This window comes from Pteropus vampyrus, unplaced genomic scaffold (genome assembly GCF_000151845.1).
Source record: "Pteropus vampyrus isolate Shadow unplaced genomic scaffold, Pvam_2.0 Scaffold496, whole genome shotgun sequence".
Classification (NCBI taxonomy): domain Eukaryota; kingdom Metazoa; phylum Chordata; class Mammalia; order Chiroptera; family Pteropodidae; genus Pteropus; species Pteropus vampyrus.
This window is the reverse complement of record NW_011889277.1, coordinates 231,624-255,615: the sequence shown is the minus strand read 5'-3', so window position 1 is coordinate 255,615 and position 23,992 is coordinate 231,624. Positions and strand designations below refer to the sequence as shown.

The window sequence follows — 23,992 nt, the reverse complement described above, 5'->3', positions numbered from 1 at the left end:
GTCCAAGACCCTCCACCCCAAGCCAACGAGGGCTCCTGACCTGGGGACAAAAACCACATTGTGCAGGTAGTCCTCGAATGTCTTCCGGAACGACGACTCCTCCAGCTCCTTCAGGATCTGAGAGTCGGTCTTGGGGCAGGAGCAGCATTCGCCGGCGGCATCATCGTACTCACTCTGGTTGTGCTTCTGGGAACCCTCCGACTCCGACGGCGGAGACCAGGTCCGGGAGGGCAGCTTCAGCCCTACAGGGAGAAAGAGCAGGTGGACTTGACTCTCCCTGCTGAAACACACACACACACACACACACACACACACACACACACAGAGCAAAAGGGACCTTCTCAGAGCAGCTGGGCACAAGGGACAGAGCTCGGGGCCACGGTCTGGGTTCAAGTTCTACTGTGAAAAGGAAGACCTTTCACTGGAGGATCCGGTCAGTGTCAATGAGACAGTGCATGTCAACATGTTCCAGACACAATGAGACACCATAACCCCATGGGGCTGGAGGTTGTAAGGTAGCCAGGCCTGTCCCTGCCCTTACATTCTAGCGCACAGGGGCCAGGGACGGGTATGGGGAATACACAATAAACTAATATACACATCTGCCATGAGTCAGATGACAGGGTCAAGGAACAGAGGGTGTCTGAGGACGCTATTTTTCATGGGTGGTCTCGGAGAAAGTGACTACTGAGCAGTCCTGAACTAAGTGAGTAAAGGAATGGGCCACATACATATCTTGGTGTAAAACAGTTCAGACAGAGCACAAAGTATGTGCAAAGGCCCTGGGGTAGGAATTTCCTTGCCATGTCAAAAGACACCAAAGACCCAGTGTAGCTAGAAGAGGCTGTGGGAGAGAATGGTAGGGGGTGGAGTTAGAAAAGAACAGGGACGCAAATCACAGTTGAATGAATGAACGATTCAATCAATTTACCCATCAATCCAATGAACCACATAGCTATAGAGACAGGAGGGCCAAGCAGAATTCCACAGGGAATTCTAAGGGGCCCCGCGTAGAGACCAGATGGTTATACTGAGCCATCAAGCTGTGCAGCACAAAAGAAGGAATCTACAGCTCATTTGGGAATCCAGAAGTCAGATTAAAGCAGTGGTTCTCCCCAGGGGGTGATTCTGCACCACTCACGACCCCAGGACACTGGGCAAGGTCTGGGGACATTTTTGGTCGTCAGGACTGGTTGTGGGGAGAAGAAACTATGGGCACCCACATGGCGGAGGCCAGGGACACTGTTGGACACCCTGCAATGCACAGAACAGCCTCACCCCATAGAACTATCCAGCCCCAAAAGTCAGCACTGCTGAGGTAGGGAAACCCTGGACTAAAGACACGAGAGGAGATCGGTGGAAAGAAATGTCCAAATAAGCATAGAAAAGGCAAATTTAAAAACAAACAAATAAACAAACAACAAAAAACCTCTCAAGGTAGCAGCCTTAAAAATACAAAGCTGTTTTTAGTACCACAGATGGCATGTCTTGACCCCTGACATCCAATCATACAACCATACTTCTGGCGCAGGCTTGAGAAGGCACGCTACTCCTACGGGCAAATCCACGACAGCTCCTTCGAGTCCCCTCTCCTGCCACCAGCCCTCAGTGCCTGTCTAGTGTCAACTGAACAAAGGAAATTCCATCCCTCCTCTCCCCTTGAATGGATCCTGCAGACAGTGAGCTCCGAGGACCTTCCTGTGAGTGTATGTGTCCACACAGAAGCCCAAGTAATTACCTGGCTTTGAAAGCCTGCAAGGGACTCTTAAAATCATTTCTTATGTTTATTAATAGATGTGGAATAACCTGGCCAGGTTCACTGTTGGAGGGCTAGTGATGGCATTATGGACGGAAGAAAGTTAGGATTTCAATAGCAAGGGGGTTCCTGACAATTTTCTAGAGAGAAAGGGACTTTTGATCAGGTGAAGGCACAGCTCCTGATACCTGCTACCCTTTCCAGCACCACTGTGTGACATGGTTTTTCTGTGTCTATAGACACAGAACCATGGTGTTCCATGGTTTTTCTGTAACTATAAAGTATAATGACATACCTCGGACAGTCAAATCCACAGAGATAGAGAGTAGATGGTAGGTGCCGGCGGCTGGGGAGGGGTCTGGGGAGTTAGCGTTTAATGGGGATAGAGCGTCAGTTTGGGAAGATGAGAAAGTTCTGGTGATGGATGGTGGGGATGGCTACACAACAACGTGAGCATGTTTAAAGCCACTGAACTGACTCTTAAAATGGTTAAAATGGGAAATTTTATGTTATGTATATTTTACCACAATAAAAAAGCCATACAGTTAATAAGACTGTATTGTATAATTTAAATATGCTAAGAAAGTTAAAGTATGTTCTAAATTTTCCCAGCAAAAAAAAAAAAAAAAAGTATGCGAGGTGATGGATGTGTTAACCAGATGGGAGGAGTCCTTCCACAATGTATACGTGTATCAAATCATCACAGAGCATGCTTTAAATAGCTTACGATATTAATTGTCTATTATACCTCAATAAAGCTGAAAAAAAGACCACTAGCAATAGTAATAGGAAGCCCCTACCGGTCACAGTTAGAAATTTATTTTTTGTTTTAATAAGTTTATTTGCTTGTGTGTGTGTGTTTAATTGTGATAAAATACACCTAATATTTACCATCTTCATCCTTTTTAAGAATAGAGTTCCGCGGCATTAAGTACACGGTGTTCTGCAACCATCCCCACCATGCGTCTCCAGAACTTTCTCACCTTCCCAAACTGACGCTCTGTCCCCATTAAACACTAACTCCCCTCTCCCCCTCTTCCCCTACTCCTGCCATCTACTCTATATCTCTATGAATCTGACTCCTCTGGGGACCTCCCATGCATGGAATCACACAGTATCTGTCCTTAGTAAGTTTATTTTTAATTACATAAATTCCAGGATCATTAGACATAAATCCATGTTTAGTCATGTTGTGATGATAGATTTAGATTTCCAGAACAAAAAATAAAATGGATAAATAAAATAACAAATAAAAGTTGTTGCCCTTTATTAAAAAAAAAAAGGAAAGCACCCACTGCCTGCTGCTGGAGGCGGCTCTCACTGGCAGCTGCAGGGCCAACCCAAAAGCTCACAGCTGAGCCAATGACAGCGCTTGCTCTGAGTTCTATAAAGCAGCCTAGGAGATAAATCGCGTTTGCAGCCCTCAGCTAGGGCGGGGAATGAGGTCACAGGCATACATACAGCATATGATCCTAGAGCTGGGACAGCTCCTGGCAATCAGTTGGCCTTCCACCCCTTCTCCCCAAAAGGAGCCAGCCGGTGACAAGTGCAGTGACTTGCCCAAAGCCCTACAGCAGGTCAGAGATCCAGCCAAGAGCGGACAGAGGGCTCCCGGCCTCAGCCACTCCTCGCCAGCAGCCCCAAAGTCAAGAGATGAGGATATGGCTAACTCAAAAAAATCTCAAGAAAAATACAGACAATGAAACAAAAAACAACTAAAGAAAAAAATGACTCTGTTTCTCCAGTTTGATGGGGTTTTTTAAAACCTAGTTTTAAAATAATCGAACTAATTTATACAAACTAGCTTGAAGCATCAAATATTTTTGCATTTTTTTCTGTACATAGATGGGAGCCCATTAAGTAAATAAGATTAAAGACTGAAAATAAAAATCATTAGCATAAATTGTTAATAGCACAGGAAAGAACAGATCATCTCTCCCGTTGTCTCTAATTCTTAAAACTTAAGGGTCTAAATATAGGGGCCAAAATCCTTCCCTGACGTTGTCAATCATCTCTCGAGATGGCCGCTGTGTTTCTGGTCTAGCAGGGAAGGCTAGCGCAGTTAACACAGCTACGAACCCACGAGGGAGGGGGAGGGGAAAGGGAGATGGGGAAAGGAGGAGAAAATGCCAGAGAGAAGTGGTGCCAAGACACGGGAAATATCTGGTTTTGACACGGGTCTTCGCCGTGCGTACTCGCGTGATGTTTAGAAATGTGTGTGCGCACGCGCGTCCCCACGAGCGGGAGCAGAGTGTGCGCATGCGCACTGCGCACGCGCACACTGGCGCGCCGGGGAGAGGCGTCTCGCTGGAAGCCGAGCTGAGCGGGTCAGACGTCTGTCTCCTCCGCCGCTCCCGCACATCTGCCCACACTCACCTTTGAGGCAATAATCCAGCTCGTACAGCTCACTGTCCTCTGCCTGCCTCTCCCAGAAAACCAGGTAGTGAGTGATGTTGCCGTTGGGGTCAGAAGGAGGCTTCCACTTCAGGATGATCTGGGATGAGGAGTTGGAAACCGAGATGGGGTCCAGGGGGACAGAAGGATCTGGAAAGGAGAAAGAAAGGAGGTCCACTGTGAGGAGGGTGCAAGCTGTCCAACTGTTATTTAACGTAAGAGAAAACTGGAGACACTGAATGTTCACCCAAGGGCATGAGTCACAAAATTACAGTCCATTCCTACTACAGGTATGTAGATTGTATAGCCATTCATTCATCCATTTATGCCACAAACATTTGTCCAGCTCCAGCCCTGTGTCAAGCTCTCTCTGTTCTGGGCACTGGATAGACGCTGGGGAAAGGGAGGGTGGTGAAGAGACAGACAAACTCACATTTTCTGGTTAACATTTGCCCCAAATTGAACCCAGTCACATGGCAAATTTCAGCAGCTAGAAGCCATTCCATCCTGTCACTGAGCTGGCAGCTCATCTGACATCCCCCCTCAAAATGTACCAGCTTTGGGCTCCACAAAACCTTCCCTCGAGGATGAAGGTGGACTAGAGAGTTGGTGAAGGGTGGAGGTGGGGGTCTCAAGGCAGAGGACACAGTGTGTCCAAAGGCCTAGGAGCTGGAAGTTTCTGGAAACTGCAGGTCCTTTGGTATCACTGGAGGAGACAGGGTGAGAAGGCAAGTTTGGAATCTATCCTATAGGATATGGTTTCTCACCCTTGGCACTCCTGACATCTGGGCCAGACAATTCTTTGTTGTGGGGACCTGTCCCGTGCATCGTAGGGTGTTGAGCAGCATCCCCGGCCTCCACCCACTAGATGCCAGTAGTACCACTTCCACAATCACAACCAAAATGTCTCAAGATATCGCCAAGTGTCCCCTAGGGGGCAGACTCTCCCCCCACCCCCACCCCACCCAACTCAGCCCTGAGAACTACTGCTGAAGAAAGACTCAGGCTTTATAAATACAACTAAATGGTTCTGAAATATTCCAGCACCTCCCCTCTCCCCCCCGCCCCCCGCAAAAAAAAAAAAAAAATGGGGACGGGGAAGGAGTACAGCGATGAAACAAAAAAGACCAAATGTTGATAACTGTTGAAGCTGGGAGACAGTTCATGGGATTCGCTCTTCTTTCTACTTTTGTGATGATCTGAAAACGTTCCACAATGGGAAGAAAGATTTAAACCGCCCAGGCGAATGACTGCCACTGCGTTATCTTCTGAAATTGTAAAGCTCAGCACCCGGCTCTTGCAGAAGCCAATGACCATGCAAAAAAGCACTTCATACAACATCACCATATCAGCCTGTTAAAGGCAAGACGTCCGATTCATGCACGAATTCATATTCACACAGAAAACTTACTGGTGGCATCTGTCTGGACATAGATGATGTCGCTCTTGGCCCCATATGTGCGACGTTCATCAGAAAAGGTGACCAAGGTCTTGACGAAGATGGCATACTGGGTCCACGGCTTCAGACCCCGCATCAGCCACCCGGGGTGGCTCTGTGACTTAGGGTCGTTGGACCTCAAAGGTGGGTCAATGTCCACCACCGTCCAGCTGTTGGAGCCGCATGCATCCTGCCCATCGAACTCTGTCACATTCTGATAAGGGCTTTCGAAGTGAAATAGGAGAAAGCAGTTACCATTATTCAACTATCGCTCTGAGATGCAGACAGGGGAAATTACATCCTACAGGGTTCCACCCTCTTCACCAACCTTACGCCACAAGGAACAGTGACACAGAGACAGCTGAAGAAAAAGGAACCACTTCTTCTGATGTCTCAATAATAATATTATTTAATGTTAATAATATTGATTAATAATAAAGTGTTTTAGTTACTTAACATTATATAAGTATATATTTTATTATGTATTATATAATACTAATAAATATTAAATAATGTCTAGTAAGTAACAATAATATTAAATAAGATTTAATAAATAATAATATTACTTCCCAATAACAATGGTGATGATAACGATAATAGCAGCTACCTCGTTAGTTATTGATAAGATTACATGAGAGAATACGGGCAACTTCTCAGCACACGGCTTGAGAGGGAGCTATTATTAAATTTAACACTATCACCACTTTCATTATCTTCCTTTAAAATTCCAGCACAGTCACATACTCAAAGCGACCAGGTGTTGTTTAATGGGGACAGAACATCAGTTTGGGAAGATGAGAAAGTTCTGGAGATGGACGGTGGGATTGGCTACACAACCTAATGAATGTACTTAAAGCCACAGGGCTGGATGCTTAAAAACAATTTAAATGGTCAATTTTTACCACAATTTTTTAAATGTTGGAAAAATACAAAACAGATTTTTTTAAAAATATTTTTTAAACCTATTAAGTAAACTGAGTGACTTTTGTTGAGGACGTCTGATGAGATGTACATATAAGAGGGAAAATGGAATATTGCTATAAGAAATTGGCCACTCTGAACCTCCAAAAGAAACCTGTCTGCTTCATTCTGGCTTTTGACAAAATGGGACATGACTGACTTTGTACACCCTCGACTGGTGCGATCATAAAAAGGTGCCTATGATATTTATGCCACAAGTGGGAAGGAGATAGAGAAGCCTCGGGGGGGACAGCTGAGCACACACGCAACACGCACACCTCTCTACCCTCTACTTACGCCTCTTTGTAGAACAGCATGAAGCCTAGGAGGTCTCGGAAGTCGGGGGGCCAGTACGGCTCCCATTTCAGCAAGATCTTGTCAAAAGACGTCCGAATGTTAGAAAATTTAAGTAATTCATTTTCACCTAGAAAAGTTTAAAGAAAAAAAGGAAGCAATATCAGTATTTCATAATTTGTTTCAGCCCAAAGTGGGGATCCTCCACCCCCAAGAGTGTCCATGAGAAGGGAGATCTCAACCTCCTGCTCAGAGGACGGGTCTCATCCCCATGTGCATCTCCCCGCGTTCACAGGGTCTCACCCCCGCGCGCGTCTCCCCGCGTTCAGAGGCAAGAACGGCACGTGGAAATTGACCCCTTCCTCCAGCCAGTTACCTGGCCAGATGCTCAACTGAGTAACAGCAGTTGGCGCCAATGTGAGAAGGACAACTGGTCAATATTTAGGGATTTTTAAGAGTCACATTTGTCCTGACACAATTTTATTATGCATATGGACTTTCAAGCCTGACCCATGAGAAGCCGTAACTCCTGTGCAAATGAGCACACGCTAAGTGAGTTTAGAGAGTGTGCAGATCCATATGCCTTGGGCAGACGATGCCAAGGAGAGAGTAACTGCCTCTGCCCGGAACACAAGCCTTCCCTCAAGCTCCACCCCAACCACACTCTCTCCCTCCCCTGAATTCTCACAACTTGGACCACATCCTGCCACAAGGAACCAACCTGCATGTGAGTATTATAGAATCCCAGTTCAATGCTCAGAAAGCCCTTCAAGAGAGAACCTGTCAGAGGACGGCAATCGGCCGACAGCCTCCAGCCGTAGCAACCGCAGGACCTGCCGTAGCATTTGAGTCAAGGCCATACATAAGGAGGTGTCATTCATTCATTCATTCATTCGATGCGTATGTGGCATCTTCCAGTATCAGGCACTGTATCAGGTGCAGCAGGCACAGAGTCAAGATGTACAACACCGGCCCTCAGCGTACCAGAAAGCCTATCACACACGCAGTTGCTCGAGCTCACTGGGGGTTACTGGGGTGGCTACTGAGGGGCGGGGAGCCACGTCATCTGGTCCACAGGCCTGAAGGACCAGGGCATCACCACTTACAGGATGCCTGGTCCCCATTGGTCTTCAGGGCGATGTCATTCCTCTCCTGGCGCCCCTTGGTTCCTGAAACTTCCTCCATCTTGTGAATTTCCGACAAGCAGAGTTTGGGATTATAGTGGAAGAAGAGTTTCCCCTGAGTGATGGTGAGGTGGTGTTTGCTCCAGTCCCACAGCTGCCTCAGGTTCTGGTTGTCCAAGGCATAGAAAGAGTAGTTCCTACGGGAACACACACCATAGTCGGTCATCTTGTCACCTCCAGCTCCAAGATGGCAGGGCCACGGCTGGAGTGCATCCCGTTCAGCCCTACAGACCCAGCCCTAACCACCTGCTTGGTACATACGCAGTGAGTGCTGAATGTGGGGGAGGACGGGAGGGACAACGGACCTTGAGGAAGTGTTCGTGCCGGGGAAGCTGTCTGAGCTCCACCTTGTGGGGTAGGAGAGAAAGACTGCGATGGACTGAGACACGGGTTTTACAGAGGGGACAGACTGAAGACACAGAGGCACCGGAGCTGGGCCCAAGGGAAAGCACAGGAGCCTGCTCTGGCCAACAAGTGACAGACAGCAAACGAGACTGGAGAGCTGCAACGGGCCAACCCCTCTGGTGCTGTGCATGACATACCAACACCGAGAACACGTGCCGTTCCTTCGTGGGCAGAGGGCGCCACTGAAGGTTTTGGAACAACTCAGTAACTCGATTAGACTTGGGCTTCAGAACTATTAGTGGGTCACTAGCACACGACAGATGGGAGGAGGGGAGCATTAGACTTGTGACGTCCAACACGGAAACCACTAGCCACCTCCGGCGACTGAGCGCCTGAAACGTGGCCATTCTGAACAGTACTAGAACTGAAAACGTGGGTTTTACAGACTTAGCCTGCAGAATACGGGAGTAAAAGATCTTCTTCATAATTGGCTGTATACTGGTTCTAATTTGAAATGACATTTTAGATGTCATAAGTTAAGTAAAATGTATTATTTTTTGTTTCAACCTTTTTTAATTTTATTAAATTTATGAGGTGATGCTGATTAATAAAATTACGAAGGTTTCTATTTTTTGTTGTTGTTAAATTACAAAGGTTTCAAATGCACAATTCTATAATACATCATCCTCTGTATACTGCATTCTGTGTCCACCACCCAAAATCAAGTCTCCTTCCGTCACCTTGTATTCGACCCCCTTTACCCTTTTCTACCTCCCTCCACCCCGCTTCCCCTCTGGTAACCACCATACTGTTGTCTGTGTCTGAGTTTTTGTTTGTTTGTCTTAACTGCAAGAGATAAAACTGAAAGCAACAAAGTGCATCATTAAAACTCGTTTCACCTGTTTCTTTTAAAGTTTTTCTAAATGTGGCTACTAGAACATTTAAAGTCACATATGCGACTTGCATTACATTTCTGTTGGACAGCACTGGTTTAGGTCTAGGATGCTCACCGGAATAATCCAAATGAAAGGTTTAAACTTCAACAAAAAGGTAGTTTTAGGGCGGAAAAATCAACATGAGCTGGTGAGTGATTCAAGATGGTAGTCTAAGCAATTCTGTGGATGGCTTCTCAGAAGCCATTTGCAAGCCCCCCCTCTTCCCCTTGCCTTCCTCTATTGTACAGACTGCAAAAGGTAAATATTCGCTCTCCCAGACTCTCTTGCTGTCACATGGCCCAGTTCCAGCCAAGGAGATATAAACAGAAATCGATGTTGGGGGCGAGAGTGTGGGAAGTTCCAGGCAAGACTTTCTTAAAGAGACAGTCTCAGCAGCTGGCATACACCTTTGTCCCTTTTCCCGTTCCTGTTGGTTCTACAGACGTAAGGTTGAGGGTGAGGCAGCCATCTCGTGACCGTGAGGAACACAAAGATGGAAAAAACTGGGGTCTTATCCTTGATGGCATTGTTGGACAGCCCTCCTCAGACTTGTCTGTGAGTCTATCTTATCTGCATGAAACATAGCTGGTCTGGATTTCTGTTGTTTCAATATCTGAAACAGGGTCAGTGTAACCTCTAGGAGTACAGATCTGAGAAATAAGGATGAAGCAGGGCAAGAAGGGGAGTTCCATTTTGTACGTGTTGCATTTGAGGCTCCTGGGGGTCACCCAGCTAGAGACAAGCTTGGGGGCTGGGGGTCTCAGCACTGGCCATCACTAGAGAGATGGCTGGGGCTGGGAGCCCATGACACCAACTCTCGGAGGCAGGTAGAGGGCAGGGGAGCCTGGGAGGAGAATGGGGGAGGAAATCAAGGGAGGCCAGCAGAATATCTTGAGGAGGTAGAACACTATGGGCTTGAGGTGAGATTTCAGCAAGGAATAGGAACAGGAAGCACCAAGGGGGCCAGGAAGTGAGAAGGTACCAGATGCATCGATTGGAGGCTCCTGCTTAGGCCAGCTCACAGGAAGCCCAGAGCGCCAGACAGACACTTATTTCATTCCCAACAGTGCCTCTGGAGGGCACAAAGTTAGTTAGGGTGTACCCCCTGCGACTTCTAAGAGTGACTGTAAAATGGGTGTCACCTGCCTGAGCTGGATCTTCAAACATATTCCAACACACATCCCTTCCTCTCGATTCTTCTCTAAGCGCTTTCTCCTGATAAATGTTTTTTGGCTTTAAAAACCCCTAAGTCACAGCATGCTGACTATGGTTAACACTATATTTAATATTTGACGGCTGCTAAGAGAGTAGATCTTAAAAGTTCTCGTCACAAGAAAAAAATTTTTCTGTAACTGTGTGGTGGCAGATGTTAACTAGATTCATTCTAGTGATCATTTCACAATGGATACAAATATGAAATCATGCATGATATTGTACACATGAAACTAATACATTATATGTCCATTATACCTCAATTAAAAAAAAAAAAACCCTAAGTTTTTCTATTCCCTCCCCCAGTTTTATTGAGATATAATTGACATAGAACATTATTAGTTTTAGTTGTACAACATAATACTTTGATATAGGTATATATTGCAAAACGATTATCACACTTCGTTAATACCCATCACCTTACATAGTTAAAATTTTTTTTCTTGTCATGAGAACTTTTAAGATTCTTAGCAACTTTCAAATATACAGTATAGTATTATTAATTAAAGTCACCATACTGTACATCCCCAGGACTTATTTATTTTACAACTGGAAGCTTGTGCCTTTTGATACACTTCATCCAATTTGCCTGCCTCTACCCCCTGCCTCTGACAACCACCAACTTGTTCCCTGTATCTGTGAGCTTGGGTTGTTTTTTTTTTAGATTCTACATATAAGTGAGGTCATATAGCATACATCTTTCTCTATCTGACTTTTTTCACTGAGCATAATGCCCTCAAGGTCCATCCATGTTGTCATGTTGTTGCAAGTAGCAGGATTTCCTTCCTTTTTATGAATAATATTCCTGAATAATATTCCGTTGTGTATATATACCACATTTTCTTTACCACACTTAGGTTGTTTCCATGTCCTGGCGAAAACCCCTAACTTTTTCTAACTCACGAACTTCTTAGTTGGCATTCCGGCCACAGACACAGAAGAAGCGAGACCCACATACCCGACTTCCAAGGTATCCCCCCGAATCAGACGTAGCTTCCGGAAGAAGGCCAGAGACACGAGGGCGTAGGAACGGCGGATTTTCAGATACCCTGAAATTTCTTCAATGAGGCCGAGGTTGGCCTCTAGCTCAGCTGCCAGATTGTCTAAGAAAGGGAGAGAATATCAAGTGAGTTTTTACAGAAATATTTTAATCTTCCCATAATTTCCCACAGTGAGGAGTTAAATTACAAATGACTAAGATGAATCTGCTCAAAATGAGCCATACTTAATTAAAATACAGTCCAAAGCCCTTACTACAGGGTGGACAAGTCCCTAAACAAGTGACCACTGCTCTCTGTCTCCTCTCATTCCTTGCTCCCCCTCCTCCAGGCACGTGGGTCTTCCCAGTGTCCCTTCAACAGACCAGACGCACTCCTGCCTCAGGACTTTGCCTGGCCACCTCCTTGGCCCAGACTATCACTGTCCCCTCCATCTGCTTGGTTTGCTCCATCGCTAACCCAAAGCATGGCTCCTCTCACTGGAAACTCTTCTAAAAGAGCAACCTCCTTATTCTCTGTTTCAGAGGCTCGCAAACCCAGTCTGCACGCTTTGTAAATAAAGTTTTATTGGCACAGAGCAACGCCCATTTGGCAGAGGTGAGTAATGATGACACACCCTCTGGCCCACAAGGCTGAATATATTTATTACACGGCCTCTTTATAAGGAAAAGCTGCCAACCCGCGATCGCTCCCTCCCCTCCCCTGCTCTGCTTCCCTTCATCGAAGACATCCGCCTGGGTTTACATTAGACACTGACTTGCTTATTTGCAAGACCCATCGTGCACGGACTTTGCCTTGTTCACTGTGAGTACTCCACAAATGTTTGCTGAATAAACAAACAAAGAAATGCCTTTTTGCCTGTGACAGTATTTCTGAAGACACCGTCCCCAGACCTGCAACAGGGTGTGTTGCCTGATTGTTAAAAACACAAATTCCAGATGCCCCAGCTCCCAACATGGAAAATCAGAATCTCAAGTGCAGGAAATGTGGATTTCAGGTTTGGAAGCAAATGTTTAGTAGACTCTGCTGATCAGAGAACCACTCAGGATGGTCTTAAAATCCCCTAAGTAGCATGAAGCAGAATCTGACCATTTTCCCTCTCTGCTCACAGGGAAGGTGGACCTCAGCAGGCCATTCCCCCCACACACTCACTGCCCCCTCGAATGTTGATGATAAGGCTCCCATTGATGACGGTGCAGCCTCGGAGCTCCTGGGCGGACGTCACCGAGTCAATGGTCTTCTCTCCTTCCAGGAGGTGACAGACCTTGGGACAAGGGCCTAGACACGGAGTACACATCAGGCTGAGGAAAGAGCGGAGAGAGAGGGGTCAGGGCACACAGGACCCCCATACACCAGGCAGACGGCACATCGCACAGGGTCTCAAGCGATGGGACTTCCCGCCGTTACCCACAGCACTGCTGACACTTGGGGCCAGAGAGCTCTCCGTTGTGGGAGGCCGTACTGTACGCTAAGGGTGCTGAGCAGCATCCCTGGGCTCCACTCACTTGATCCCAGTAGCACCCCCACTGAAGGCATGACAGCTAAAGCCTTGTCCCCTGGAGGGAGAAGGGCAAATCGCCCCAGGTAAGACCCACCGCCTAGGATGACAGTCTTATGCCCTTTGTCCGCGGAGGTGAGTCCTACAGCATTCCTCTAAAGTCAAGAGACTAAGGCTTTTCCCCGACGTGACGGGCTCCTGCTCTACTCCAGATATGTAGGATTCACGCTGCACCCTGTGGAGACGGGACTCACACTATCACGCGAATGGATGGGACCCCTAGAGTTACCATGGTGACAGAACGATGCCGAGCTGGTGGGCCTAATGTGGGACTCACTTTGCTGCTATGCCAAAGTGGCTGAACTGATGCTGGCACCCCAAGGTGGCAGAATTCAGGCTGTTACTCCACGGAGATAGGAGGCTTGTTCTGTGTGGGGTCTGATGTGCCCAGGGCTACGACAGGACCTCACAGCTGATGGAGGGTGCCCGGGGCAGACTTCGGCTCCGCTCGCCTGCAGCCTGTTTCTAAGAGGGCAGTACTATATTGTTGGCATGGGGCAGGGAGTCGGGGAGAGGCTGCCTGAGAACTAAACCAAGGGAGGGAGAAATAAAGCCAAAGATGGAAAGAAACAGCTCATGTGCATCACTTGAGCTCCTGGATACAGGTGATCGGAAGCTATCCCCTGAACTTTTTGGTGATAGGCATCAGTAAACTCCTTTCGTCTTGCTTCAGCCAGTTTGGGTTGGGATTCTGCTGCAAGCGACTTTGACATTCCCAACTGTTACACGCTTGAGTCTCAGTCTCCTCCCCTGTGAGAGGACAGCACCCACTCTTGCAGGTGGAGATGAGGACTAAATGATATGCAAACGCCTAACACACTTGGCACATAGAAAACAAAGACCATTAGTCACTGCTGCGAGGATCACTTTTCATTCTCAGTATTGTTGCTACTGTTCTTTCCACACCTCTGTGTGTGCAATTCTTCACAACGATCTTTGCGATGGTGGTAAAATAAAGAACATAGTTGGTCTCTGTCCGAGATCCTGGCTCAGAGCTTCAAAAGCTCTTAGAATTTCCCAAGTGATAGGAGCATCTTCATTATGCTAATGAGGTGACCTGTGCTGGTCCCTATGTCGCTTCAGGATGAGGGCTGGTCACCAGAAAGACCAAATATGTGGTTAGAGGGCTGGGCATTTTATCCGCTTGACCTCCAGAGAGAGGAGCGGGGCTGGAGACAGAGCTCGTCCCGGGGTCAATCGGTCACAACAGGAAACGAAGCCCAAGCAAAGCTCTGGACTCCATCTCGGTGGGCTTTTCTGGCCGGTGAACACTCGATGTGCTGGGAGGGTGACGCCCCCGACTCCGGCTCTGTGTCCGAACGCTCCCAGACCCTGCCCTACGGCACCCGGGCACCGAAACACAAAGCCATGCTTTAAGTGTCCGCAGCGTAAGTGCCTGACAGTGAGCACTTTGATTGCCCAGGCATCCATTTCAAAAGACATCCGTCTAGAATAAACAAACACAACGCCAGCACATACACAGCTACAAGCAAAATGAAGAATCAGATGAGGAATCAGGCTGCTCCCACCCATGAAGGACCCTCTCGCATAAAGCTCTGGGGCATCTAGACAACTGACCACTTGGGTGACCCCATTTCTCCCTTCCAGCACCCTAATTCCTGCTCTTAAGCTTCAAGTTGGCCAAGAAAGAAAGAATCCAGGAAACCACAGATGCCCTACCCCAGACCCTATTTCATAGGCAGAGCCCCAGGGTCGTCCCCTGCCCTCTTTCTCTCTGCCACTCTATGGCCTTGCGGGGTGGCCCTCAGGTGTACCATGCACCCTTCAGGACCTGTGAGTAATAAATCTCCTTCTTCAAAGTTCCCTGATGGTTTCTTGCTGAAGTGCATCCTGTGATCATAATAAGAACCTTGAGCCATAAACAGGAGCCCCCGTGGGGTGTGTCTGTGGGGCTCGCTGGGAGTGACGTGTGCCGGGGGAGCGAGGCAGGCATTCCTAAGGCCCTACCATCAGTCGGCTTGGTACTGACAGAATAAACAGTACAGCTTTACTTTAGTTCTGTGAGTTCTGGCGAATCACTGAACCCAAGGGGTTCATGAGAACCCCCAAATTTATATCCAGGCAGTTAGTGTCAAACCATAGTGCAGCACGCCCAGGTGGTACCAGGACAGCTGGGGCGGAAGCAGAGTCGGACCCCATGTTTGGGTCGTTTCAGTGGTTCTACAAACATTCGCGGAGCACATAGCATGTGACAGGTGACACTCAAAGCTAGGGGTCCGCAAAGTGCGGCCCATGTGCCAAATCCAGCCGGCCACCTGTTTTTTGTAAATAACGTTATATACAGCCACACCCATTGGTTTATGGATTATCCAAGGCTGTTCTCCATAAGGACAGAGTAGAGGAGCTGCAGCAGAGACCATATGGCCTTCAGAACCAAAAATATTTACTATCTGGACCTTCGCCAATGCCTGCTCTAAGCCACAGGCACACATGAGTGAACAAAACAATCGACTCTCCGTGTGGGAGATTACAAATGGTCACACGTTCTCCTCAGCCTTCCCACGGAGAAGCGGGGTCTGTTTCCTCACGTAGTGAATCTGGGCTTGGCCGTATGAATCGCTTTGGCTGATGGGATATTAGCAAATGTGACGTAAGCAGAGGCTTGAAAAGTACTTGCACATTAGAGCATGCTCTCCCTGGCTGCTGGGATGAGAAACCACGTGCAAAGGCCTCAGCCACCCACCCTCCTGAGCCGTGACAGGCTATCCTCTACCAGCCGATCAGGGCCGACCCGGCCCACGCCAGACCCACAAAATCATTAGAAACCGTAAATGAGAGTTAAATCACTAAGTACTGGGGTGGTTTGTTATGCAGCATGAGCTAACTGATACATCTGTCAAGCATATGGTCTTGTTGAGGAGTATTAGTAGGATTATGATTAAAATGTCAGCTAGTGGGAAATGCCACGAAAAGAGTTAAAACTGAGTGATGGGCCAAAAAGTAGCTGGATGGCTAATTCAGACAGGGAAGGGTTCTCAGAGGAAGTGACTTGTAAGCTGTGACCTGGATGAAAAGAAGAAGCTGGCCACGCAAAGAGCAAGAGGCAGAGCATTCTAGGGGGAAAAGGGATGCCCTGCACCCATCCACGCTGAACATTCACCCCAAATACCGAGTCCTCCTCATCTCAGGAAAGAGCACCCACTGCTCCCGCCAGGTATCTCGGGGTGACCAGGGACAGGGAGACCTTATAATGAATCCATGTGCGCTCCAAACACATCAAGAACTACTTCCCGGCGAAGCCGCAAGAATGGAAGCACGCACATCTGGTCTTGTTTGCTAGCAGACCGCGTGAGAAAATGCGACGGTACTAATGTCTTTCACAAAATAAAACGAAGGCTTCAGAAAGAAAAATAGTAATTTTTTTAAAAACCCACAAAGTGCCACAGTGCCATGATGGGTCGTAATTAGCATCTCTCGCTTCGCCCTCTTTCATTCAGTAAGGGCCATAGGCATCGCGGGATACGGCTGTTCCCTGCAGCTTGGGTTCTGGGGACACCACACCATCAGAAGGCATCAGAGGCAGCTGCCATGCTTCTCAGGTCTTAGTCATGCTGAGGGGGTACTACCTTTTACTTAAAGCCAATGTTAAACAAACATCTTACCAGACGTTAATAGCCACATTTCGTTTCAAACAAACAAACAAATCCAGAAATGAATCAAAAGGAATATAGTCATTTTCCCAACCTTACTGATAAACCGGCCCCCAAAAAGGAAAACAGCTCTGTCTGGCACGCCAAAGTGATTTATATCACCTATTTTTGGTCAACAAAGCCACATGACAGCTTTTATCAAAAATGAATAAAACGAAACATATTGTACTTGCAGGTTTCACAAACACTCAAAGCGAGGCTCCTAAGAACTGAAATAAAGATTGTTTTTCTTCCTATCCTCCCCACCCGGGGAATAAAATTTCCCACCAGAACACTCTTGCTTGGCTAATTCTCAAGTCTGAAGAGGAACATTTTTTATATAAGCAGGTTGGCCCAAGGCCCCTCGGCATGTGTCTGTTTCTGATTTGTTTTTGTGTTGTTCTGTGGAGGTTTTTTTTTTTCCAAACACAAAACCCAGGAAACAAATTTTTTAAACTTGGTTACTGCCCCAAGATACCAAAATAGCTCATCTAAGAAGCTAACAACATGAACAAAAAGTCCGTGATGCGTGTGGGACATCTGACTCTCGCCAAAGAGAGAAAACCCTGCTATTTCTCACCCAAATGGTAGGAAATGGTTTCATGGCACTGCGCTTCAAAATACAACAAAGCTCTGGGAATAATCGAGCACCAAGTCTCTTCCTCCTCAGCACACTGTCCGGCTCCAGATCAGAGAAAACATTAAAAAAGAAACCAGAGCTCCATCTTGGCTGGAACCAGGCAGCCACGTCAGTGGGGACCGTCCTGTAAATGTGAAGGATTCTACAGGCAGCCAAGGGCTTATGTCTATATGTCTCCTATTCCCAAGGCTGAGCACAGAAAGCTTTAAAAATCATGTACAAGAGCCAAAAATACATCCCCTTCACTGAGAAAGTTTGTCGACTCCTGCTCCAAAGACCAGGACCAAAACAGGAGGCTTCAAATGGCATCCAAGCGAACTAGCTTATCGCCGGTCAACACAGCTCTCTCACTCATCGGCACTGACCTCTGGTTTTGCATACGGTTCTAACAGGCGGTACCTCCATCGCCAGCCCCGTGTCCCTTCTCCCCTTCACAGCCCCCAACCTGCGGAACCCATGCCCAGGACTCACTTGCTGGAATTCATCGTGTATCCGGAGGGACATTCAGGGATGCACTTATTATTGTGAATGACATACTGGTGGCAGCCCTGCCTCCGAGAGTTCTTGCATTTGTTGTGCAGGTGCAGGCAGAAGCTGAAGTTCACACAACGCCAGTCTTGGAAGTGGTAGTACGGGGGCGGGCAGGTCTCCACACACCGGCCGTCCAGGTAGAAGTTGCGGCAGGCCGTGCACTTGGTGGGGTCACCGGGCTCGGAGCAGTTGCCCAGGCACTCGCTGTGGCAGCAGAGGCCTTCGGCGGTGCAGCCGTGCGATTTACAGATGGTCGGGCAGACTGCGGAGAGAAAGAAAACAGCTGGTCAACGGCTTTGCCCAGTTCCTGTCTGCACAGACAGCAATGCTGGGTTAGGGAGTACAAGCCAAACAAAATAATAACAATAACAGCCACGCGTCTACAGTGCGTGCTACGCGCTGGGCACAAAGCCATTAACAAAAGCATTAACTCATTGAAGTCCCCAAAACCATGGTGTGCTCGTAAATGTTTAACGACCACTTCAAAGAGGGGACAGAGAGGCTCCAGCTTGTAGCATCTTCCCATTTCTACAGTGTAATGCCACCAACCTGAGATTCCTGACCCCTGGGCGGGTAAGAGATACGTGGGTGCACAGCATTAAATGGCATTTCCACCATGGAGATGCTAGAGTAGCCAAGAGTTCCCAAAGCATAAACACAGTCACACCCCCGCCCCCATATCTGTGAGGGATGCGCTCCAAGACCCCCAGGGACGCCTGAAACCACGAACAGCAGCGAACCCTACACACGCCATGTTTCTTCCTGTACATGTGTGTACCCACGATCAAGTTTCATTTATATATGAGGCAAGAGCAAGAGATTAACACCCATAATAACAGCAAGAGAACAATGACAACGCTAGACCGTAATAAAAGTCACACGGAGGCGGCCCTGAGAAGTAAAAGGAGGGGGCGGCTGACACACGCACGCCAACACCAGGCGAGTCCGCGTCACCGCCCAGACGCACGCGTGGCCCGCAGGCAGCGGGGCGCCGGACGGAGGGACGCATCTCGGCTCGGGCAGACGGAGCCGGACGGCACGAGACTTCCGTGCACCACCCAGAATGGCGCACGATTTAAAACATACAAACTGTTTAATTCTGGCATTTTCCATACACTGTCTGCGGACCAAGAGGAACCGAAACCTCAGAAAGCAAAACGGACAAAGGAAACGGAGATCAGTGGGGAGCTTTGAGTATTTATTACCTTCGTTTTTAACATAACTTAATTATAAAGTTATGTGATTTAAATTTTATTATTTAAATTTGAAGCTTGCTTAACACCCGATTCGCAAATTTCCTGAAAAGTAAACAACCAGCTCTAGCAAGCCAGCTCCAGCACACAGCTGCAATCCTGGTATAAAAGGATATATGATTGTCTCCATTCCTCCATTTTACAAATGGGGAAATCGAGGCACAAGATGGTTAAACAAATCACCCAAAGGTCATTTATTGCTTCCACAGACGTTTGCATGCACTGATCCAGATATTGCAGCCTCTGTGGGAACAAGGTGGCCGCAGACCCTACCCTCAGGAGTACGGGGTCTAAGGGAGAAGGTGTTTTAGCTATTTAAACACACAATGTGTAATTGGATAGCAACAGGCATTGAGCAGGAGGTAAGGGGAGGTGCATTCCTGCAGCGAGCCTAAGGAGATAATGACAGATCTGGGGCTGGGGGCCATACTGGGCATAGATTTCATGGCTGGAGGGAGTTTCTTGTTCCATGCGACCGAAGGCTAGACTCTGCCCACTTCCTCCCCCTTCTCCTGATGTCTCACTACCCGTCGCTTACTAATTACCCCTTGATTTCGGTCCCTCGCCATTTGCCCTGGCCCTCGATGACCGTCCCAGGCGGTCGTGGACAGACGGCATCTCCAGGGCTGGACAGACTTCGGCCACAGTGGAACCTGTCCTCACTCACTCCCTGCACGGCTTGAATGGCGATTTGGGAACTGGAGAGTGTCACTCACTCCAAACCCTCGGGCCTTCCACTCACCACAGCAAACATCAAGAACATCACGCCCGAGTGGGCCCCAAGGACTGGGCCCAGGGACCAGAAGTGTCCCCTGAAGCCACATTCACACATGAGCAGCACCATCTCGTGGAACTTTCTGCGATGACGGAAATGTTGGCACTCCGCATGCCATCCATTGCAGTGGCCACTTGTCCCCTGTGGCTGTGGCCGGTGGTGAGCTCAGCTAGGAACCACATTTGTTTCAGCTGTGGCAAAACACACAGAGCGTAAACTGTGCCGTTTTTAAGTGTACAGTTCTGTGGCATTAAGTACATTCACGGTGTTGTGCAACCATCCCCACCATGCGTCTCCAGAACCTTCTCGCCTTCCCAAACTGACGCCGTCCTCATGAAACACTCACACCCCCTCCGTCCCCCGCACTGCCATCGACTTTCTGTCTCTATGAATCTGACTCCTCGGGGACCTCCTGTGAGTGGAATCACGTGGCATGTGTCTTTTTGTGTCTGGCTTATTTCACTTGGCATAATGTCCTCCAGGTTCGTCTATGTGATGACATACATCAGAACTTCAGAATTTCCTTCTGCTTAAGGCTGAATACTACTCCATAGATCCATTCATCTGACCATGGCAACTGGGTCACTTCCGCCTTCTGGCCGTTGTGAACAATGCTGCTATGACCATGGGTGTGCAAACATCTCTTCAAGACTCTGCTTTCAATTCTTCTACATATATACCCAGAAGCAAAATTGTTAATTCACATGGTAATTCAATTTTTAATTGTTTGAGAATCACCATACTGTTTTCCACAGCGGCTGTATCACTTTACATTCCTGCCAAGAGTATATAGGGATGCAATTTCTACTGAAGAACCAAACTTTTAATTGTATTTTAATTTTCATTTTTATAACCACAGGTGGCTCTTGCATTGAACAGCAGCATCTTAGAGAATAAAAATAAACTCCTTGTCAATGTCAATAGGTCTCATATGTGGACCAGTGCCTGCCGGCCTCTCCGAGACCTCCCAGCCTCAGGCAGCAGCCACCTGGCCTGTTTTCTGCCCCCCCACATACTCAGGCTTGGTCCTACCTCAGGACCTTTGCATGTGCTATTCTGGCTGGCTCACACCCTATCCCTTATCCTCTCACGACTGGCTCCTTCTGGTCCTTCAGGTCTCAGTACCTTAGAAAGACCTTCCCTGAGCTCCCTACTGCAAGTCACTCCCTCCTTCTCAAGCCATGTTCTAGCACATTATCTTGTTATGTTTTTCTTATAGCACTTATCGCTCTCAAAAATCACCTTGGGTGTCTGTTGACTGGCTAGAGGGGAGCTTAGGGGGCAGGGCCGTGCACTCCTTGTACCCAGGAGGAGCTCAGCAGATACACGTCCAATTAGAAAGGAGGCAAAAGGAGGGATGATGGAGCAGTTCCAAGTCCCTCAATTTTTAGCTGATGGCTCGAGAATTCCTGCAAGAATTCCCAGTTGCAGGAGCTCCACAAACACCCTGAAAACCACATGTAAAATCTGGAGCCTCTGTGCATCAGTGCATACATACTCTTATTTCCTCCAACGATCCAGAAAGAATTAGGGAGCTGTAACAAGAGCAGGATGGGGGTTAACCCACCAATGTCCGTGTAGCTTTTTTAGGGTTCGCATACCACCCATTAGCTGCTTAATGCCAACAAAGATCCCAGCAGGAAGGGGTTAAGTAATAGTATGTCCATTTCACGGAGGCGGGAAGACTGGCTAGGCTGAGACACATCGGGGCCCAAAGTGGAACCTCAATCTTTTGGCTCTGAATCTGATTTCCCGAGTCTAGAGAAAGACACGGCTACCCCCACGGTCCACGCAGCCCAGAGGGAGGGACGGCAGGCGCTGGGCCTCAGCGACGTGTGCCCGCTGCCCCACGGGAAACACCGCGAAGGTTTCATGAAGAACAAACAGCAGCCTTGGCTTCCTTACTTGTAAAGCGCGGGTGGTAACAACAGTGCCTAAGCGCTGGCTTCTCTGATAGGCACACTGTAGGCGTGAGATCAGTTAGCTGCTGTGGGTGTTATCATCACCATCATTATTCTTAATGGGACCGCAAGGGCTGAAACTCAATGGCAGGAAGCAATACGCACAAGGCAGACAACAATGACAGACCCCACCCGCTGGGAGGTCACCATGAGAGTAGGAAGGGGCCCATTTCCTGGGCTGGGGCCTGGTCTCAGGGTCAGTCATTAAGCTCAGAAGAGGCATCAGCAAAGACCCAACAAAAACTTCCTAAACACATAAGCCTTCCGGCCTAGACAATGCTGAGAAAAAAAGACGCAATGCCAGCAAACAGGCCCGAGGCTGAACACAGGACTTTTACATCTTATGCCAGAGCCCTGTCTAAAAGGCCCACCTGAGAACTATTTCATTCTCCAGCACAGGAGCTGGCAAACTTTTTCAGTAGAGGGTCACAAAGCAAATATTGGGGACACACGGTCTCTGTTGCAACTACTCCAGTCTGTGGCTGTAGCGTGAATGCAGCCCCGGACCCACTGTGTCCAATAAAACTATTTACAAAAGCAGTTACCATCCCCCTTACCCGGCGAGACGTACCTGTGGTTAATTTACTGTTTCTATTAGGGCCTAGACTCGGGGAAGCCGGATGTCAATTTACAGACAGACACACTGTAAACCATTTTTATCCAAATAAAGAGATAGGCTCCCCCAAATGGCAGTCATATTGTCCCGTACACATCAAGCTGCCCCGTACCTAACTCCGCAATCTCATTTCAGTCATTGTAAATGCTTCAGCTTTACCATCCCGCTGGCCCCCTCACTAAAGGGTTAAAAATGTTGTTGACAGGTGTTCTTTCCTATTTTTTCCCCTAAGAGTTCTGTTTTTAACTTTTGAAGAAAATTAAACTTTGATAACGATAAGCTGACTCTGGGTGTCTCTCTCACTGTTTCCAAGTACTTTATCGTAATAGACATGTGCTCAGGATGGCTGCCCCTCACCCCCACCCCCACCCCAGGCTGAATTATGAAAACCACGTGCTGTGCAAGATGAAAAAACTGCCAATGTCGGAGGGGGCTGACTTTCCTCTCCCCGTGCCCCTGGTCTTGCTCCCTGTTGTAGACATAAAATGAGTCCCAGCAGCCCAGTCACAGAGGGCCACCCCCGTGCTGTTTCTGCCAGGAAGGATGACAGCCTTTTCAAGAAAACGCCAAGCAATTGGGAGCCGTCAACCTTCCAAGCACCGGTGCATGCTCTGTGTATAGGGAAGACCTGCCCAAGCCTCCGGGGGATGGCCAGCACCAGCCCTGTCCCTCCAAATACACAAGTTCCTTGCCTGGCTATCCATCCGCCACTCCCAAGCTCCCTTGGGCTGCTGGCCCCAATTTCTTCCCAACTCTCTCTAGAAAGTTTCTAAAAGCCTTGTCTTCCACTGGCAGAAGCTGCCACGACCTTCCTCAAACTGTCACCCTCCAGTGGCATTTTCACTATACCTTGCTGAGAAGACCAAAAACTGACCTCTCCATAAATTGGTGGAGGGGAAGAAGGTCAGAATCCTCTGACTGGGCCTCCAAAGTAGGTGCATATCCCCACCCAGCTACGCTAGCCAGCCCAGGAGAGGTCTACAAAAATGCCAACTCATTCGAGAGAGGTGCTTCAAAGCAAAGGGGGCAAGTGCGATTTGACCCAATCTTTCCACTTCTAGGAATTAGCCCGTAAAAAATAAAGGATCTGGGCACACAGACACCTGGATGAAGATATTCTCCACCATTAACCAGTTGGGTTTACAACAGCAAAAGACTGGAAACAATCTAAAGGTCCATAGCAGCAGACTGTGTAAACAAACTACTGTGGATCGAGGGGGAATAGGAGGCAGCCACAAAAAAGGAGGCGGCTCTGCACATCCTGGTGCTGGAGGCACATCCAAGACAGCATTAAGCGGGAAAGCGAGCGCAGGGCAGCGTCTGGAGGACATTCATTGGCGGAAAAGGGAAGAAACACAAGTACTGGGAATACGAAATGGGACAGCTAGTTTGGAAACTAGTTTGATAGTTTCGTGTAAGGTTAAGCGTATACTTCCTATCCCGACTACACAACCGAGGGGTTCACCCAGGTGACATGAAAAGAAAAAAAAAA

General features: G+C 48.1%; 1 protein-coding gene across 1 annotated transcript in view; it reads right to left on the bottom strand.

The window, feature by feature from the left end:
- Positions 1–23,992, bottom strand: part of INSR (insulin receptor) — a 114,045-nt gene that overhangs the window by 31,498 nt on the left and 58,555 nt on the right. Inside the window, exons 3-10 of the mRNA XM_023524818.1 lie at positions 17,836–18,157; positions 12,669–12,817; positions 11,477–11,621; positions 7,949–8,163; positions 6,846–6,972; positions 5,562–5,812; positions 4,133–4,300; positions 10–242 (exon numbers count right to left, since the gene is read on the bottom strand). Of these exons, the coding sequence (XP_023380586.1) occupies positions 10–242; positions 4,133–4,300; positions 5,562–5,812; positions 6,846–6,972; positions 7,949–8,163; positions 11,477–11,621; positions 12,669–12,817; positions 17,836–18,157 (1,610 nt within the window). The remainder of the gene's footprint in view (positions 1–9; positions 243–4,132; positions 4,301–5,561; positions 5,813–6,845; positions 6,973–7,948; positions 8,164–11,476; positions 11,622–12,668; positions 12,818–17,835; positions 18,158–23,992) is intronic.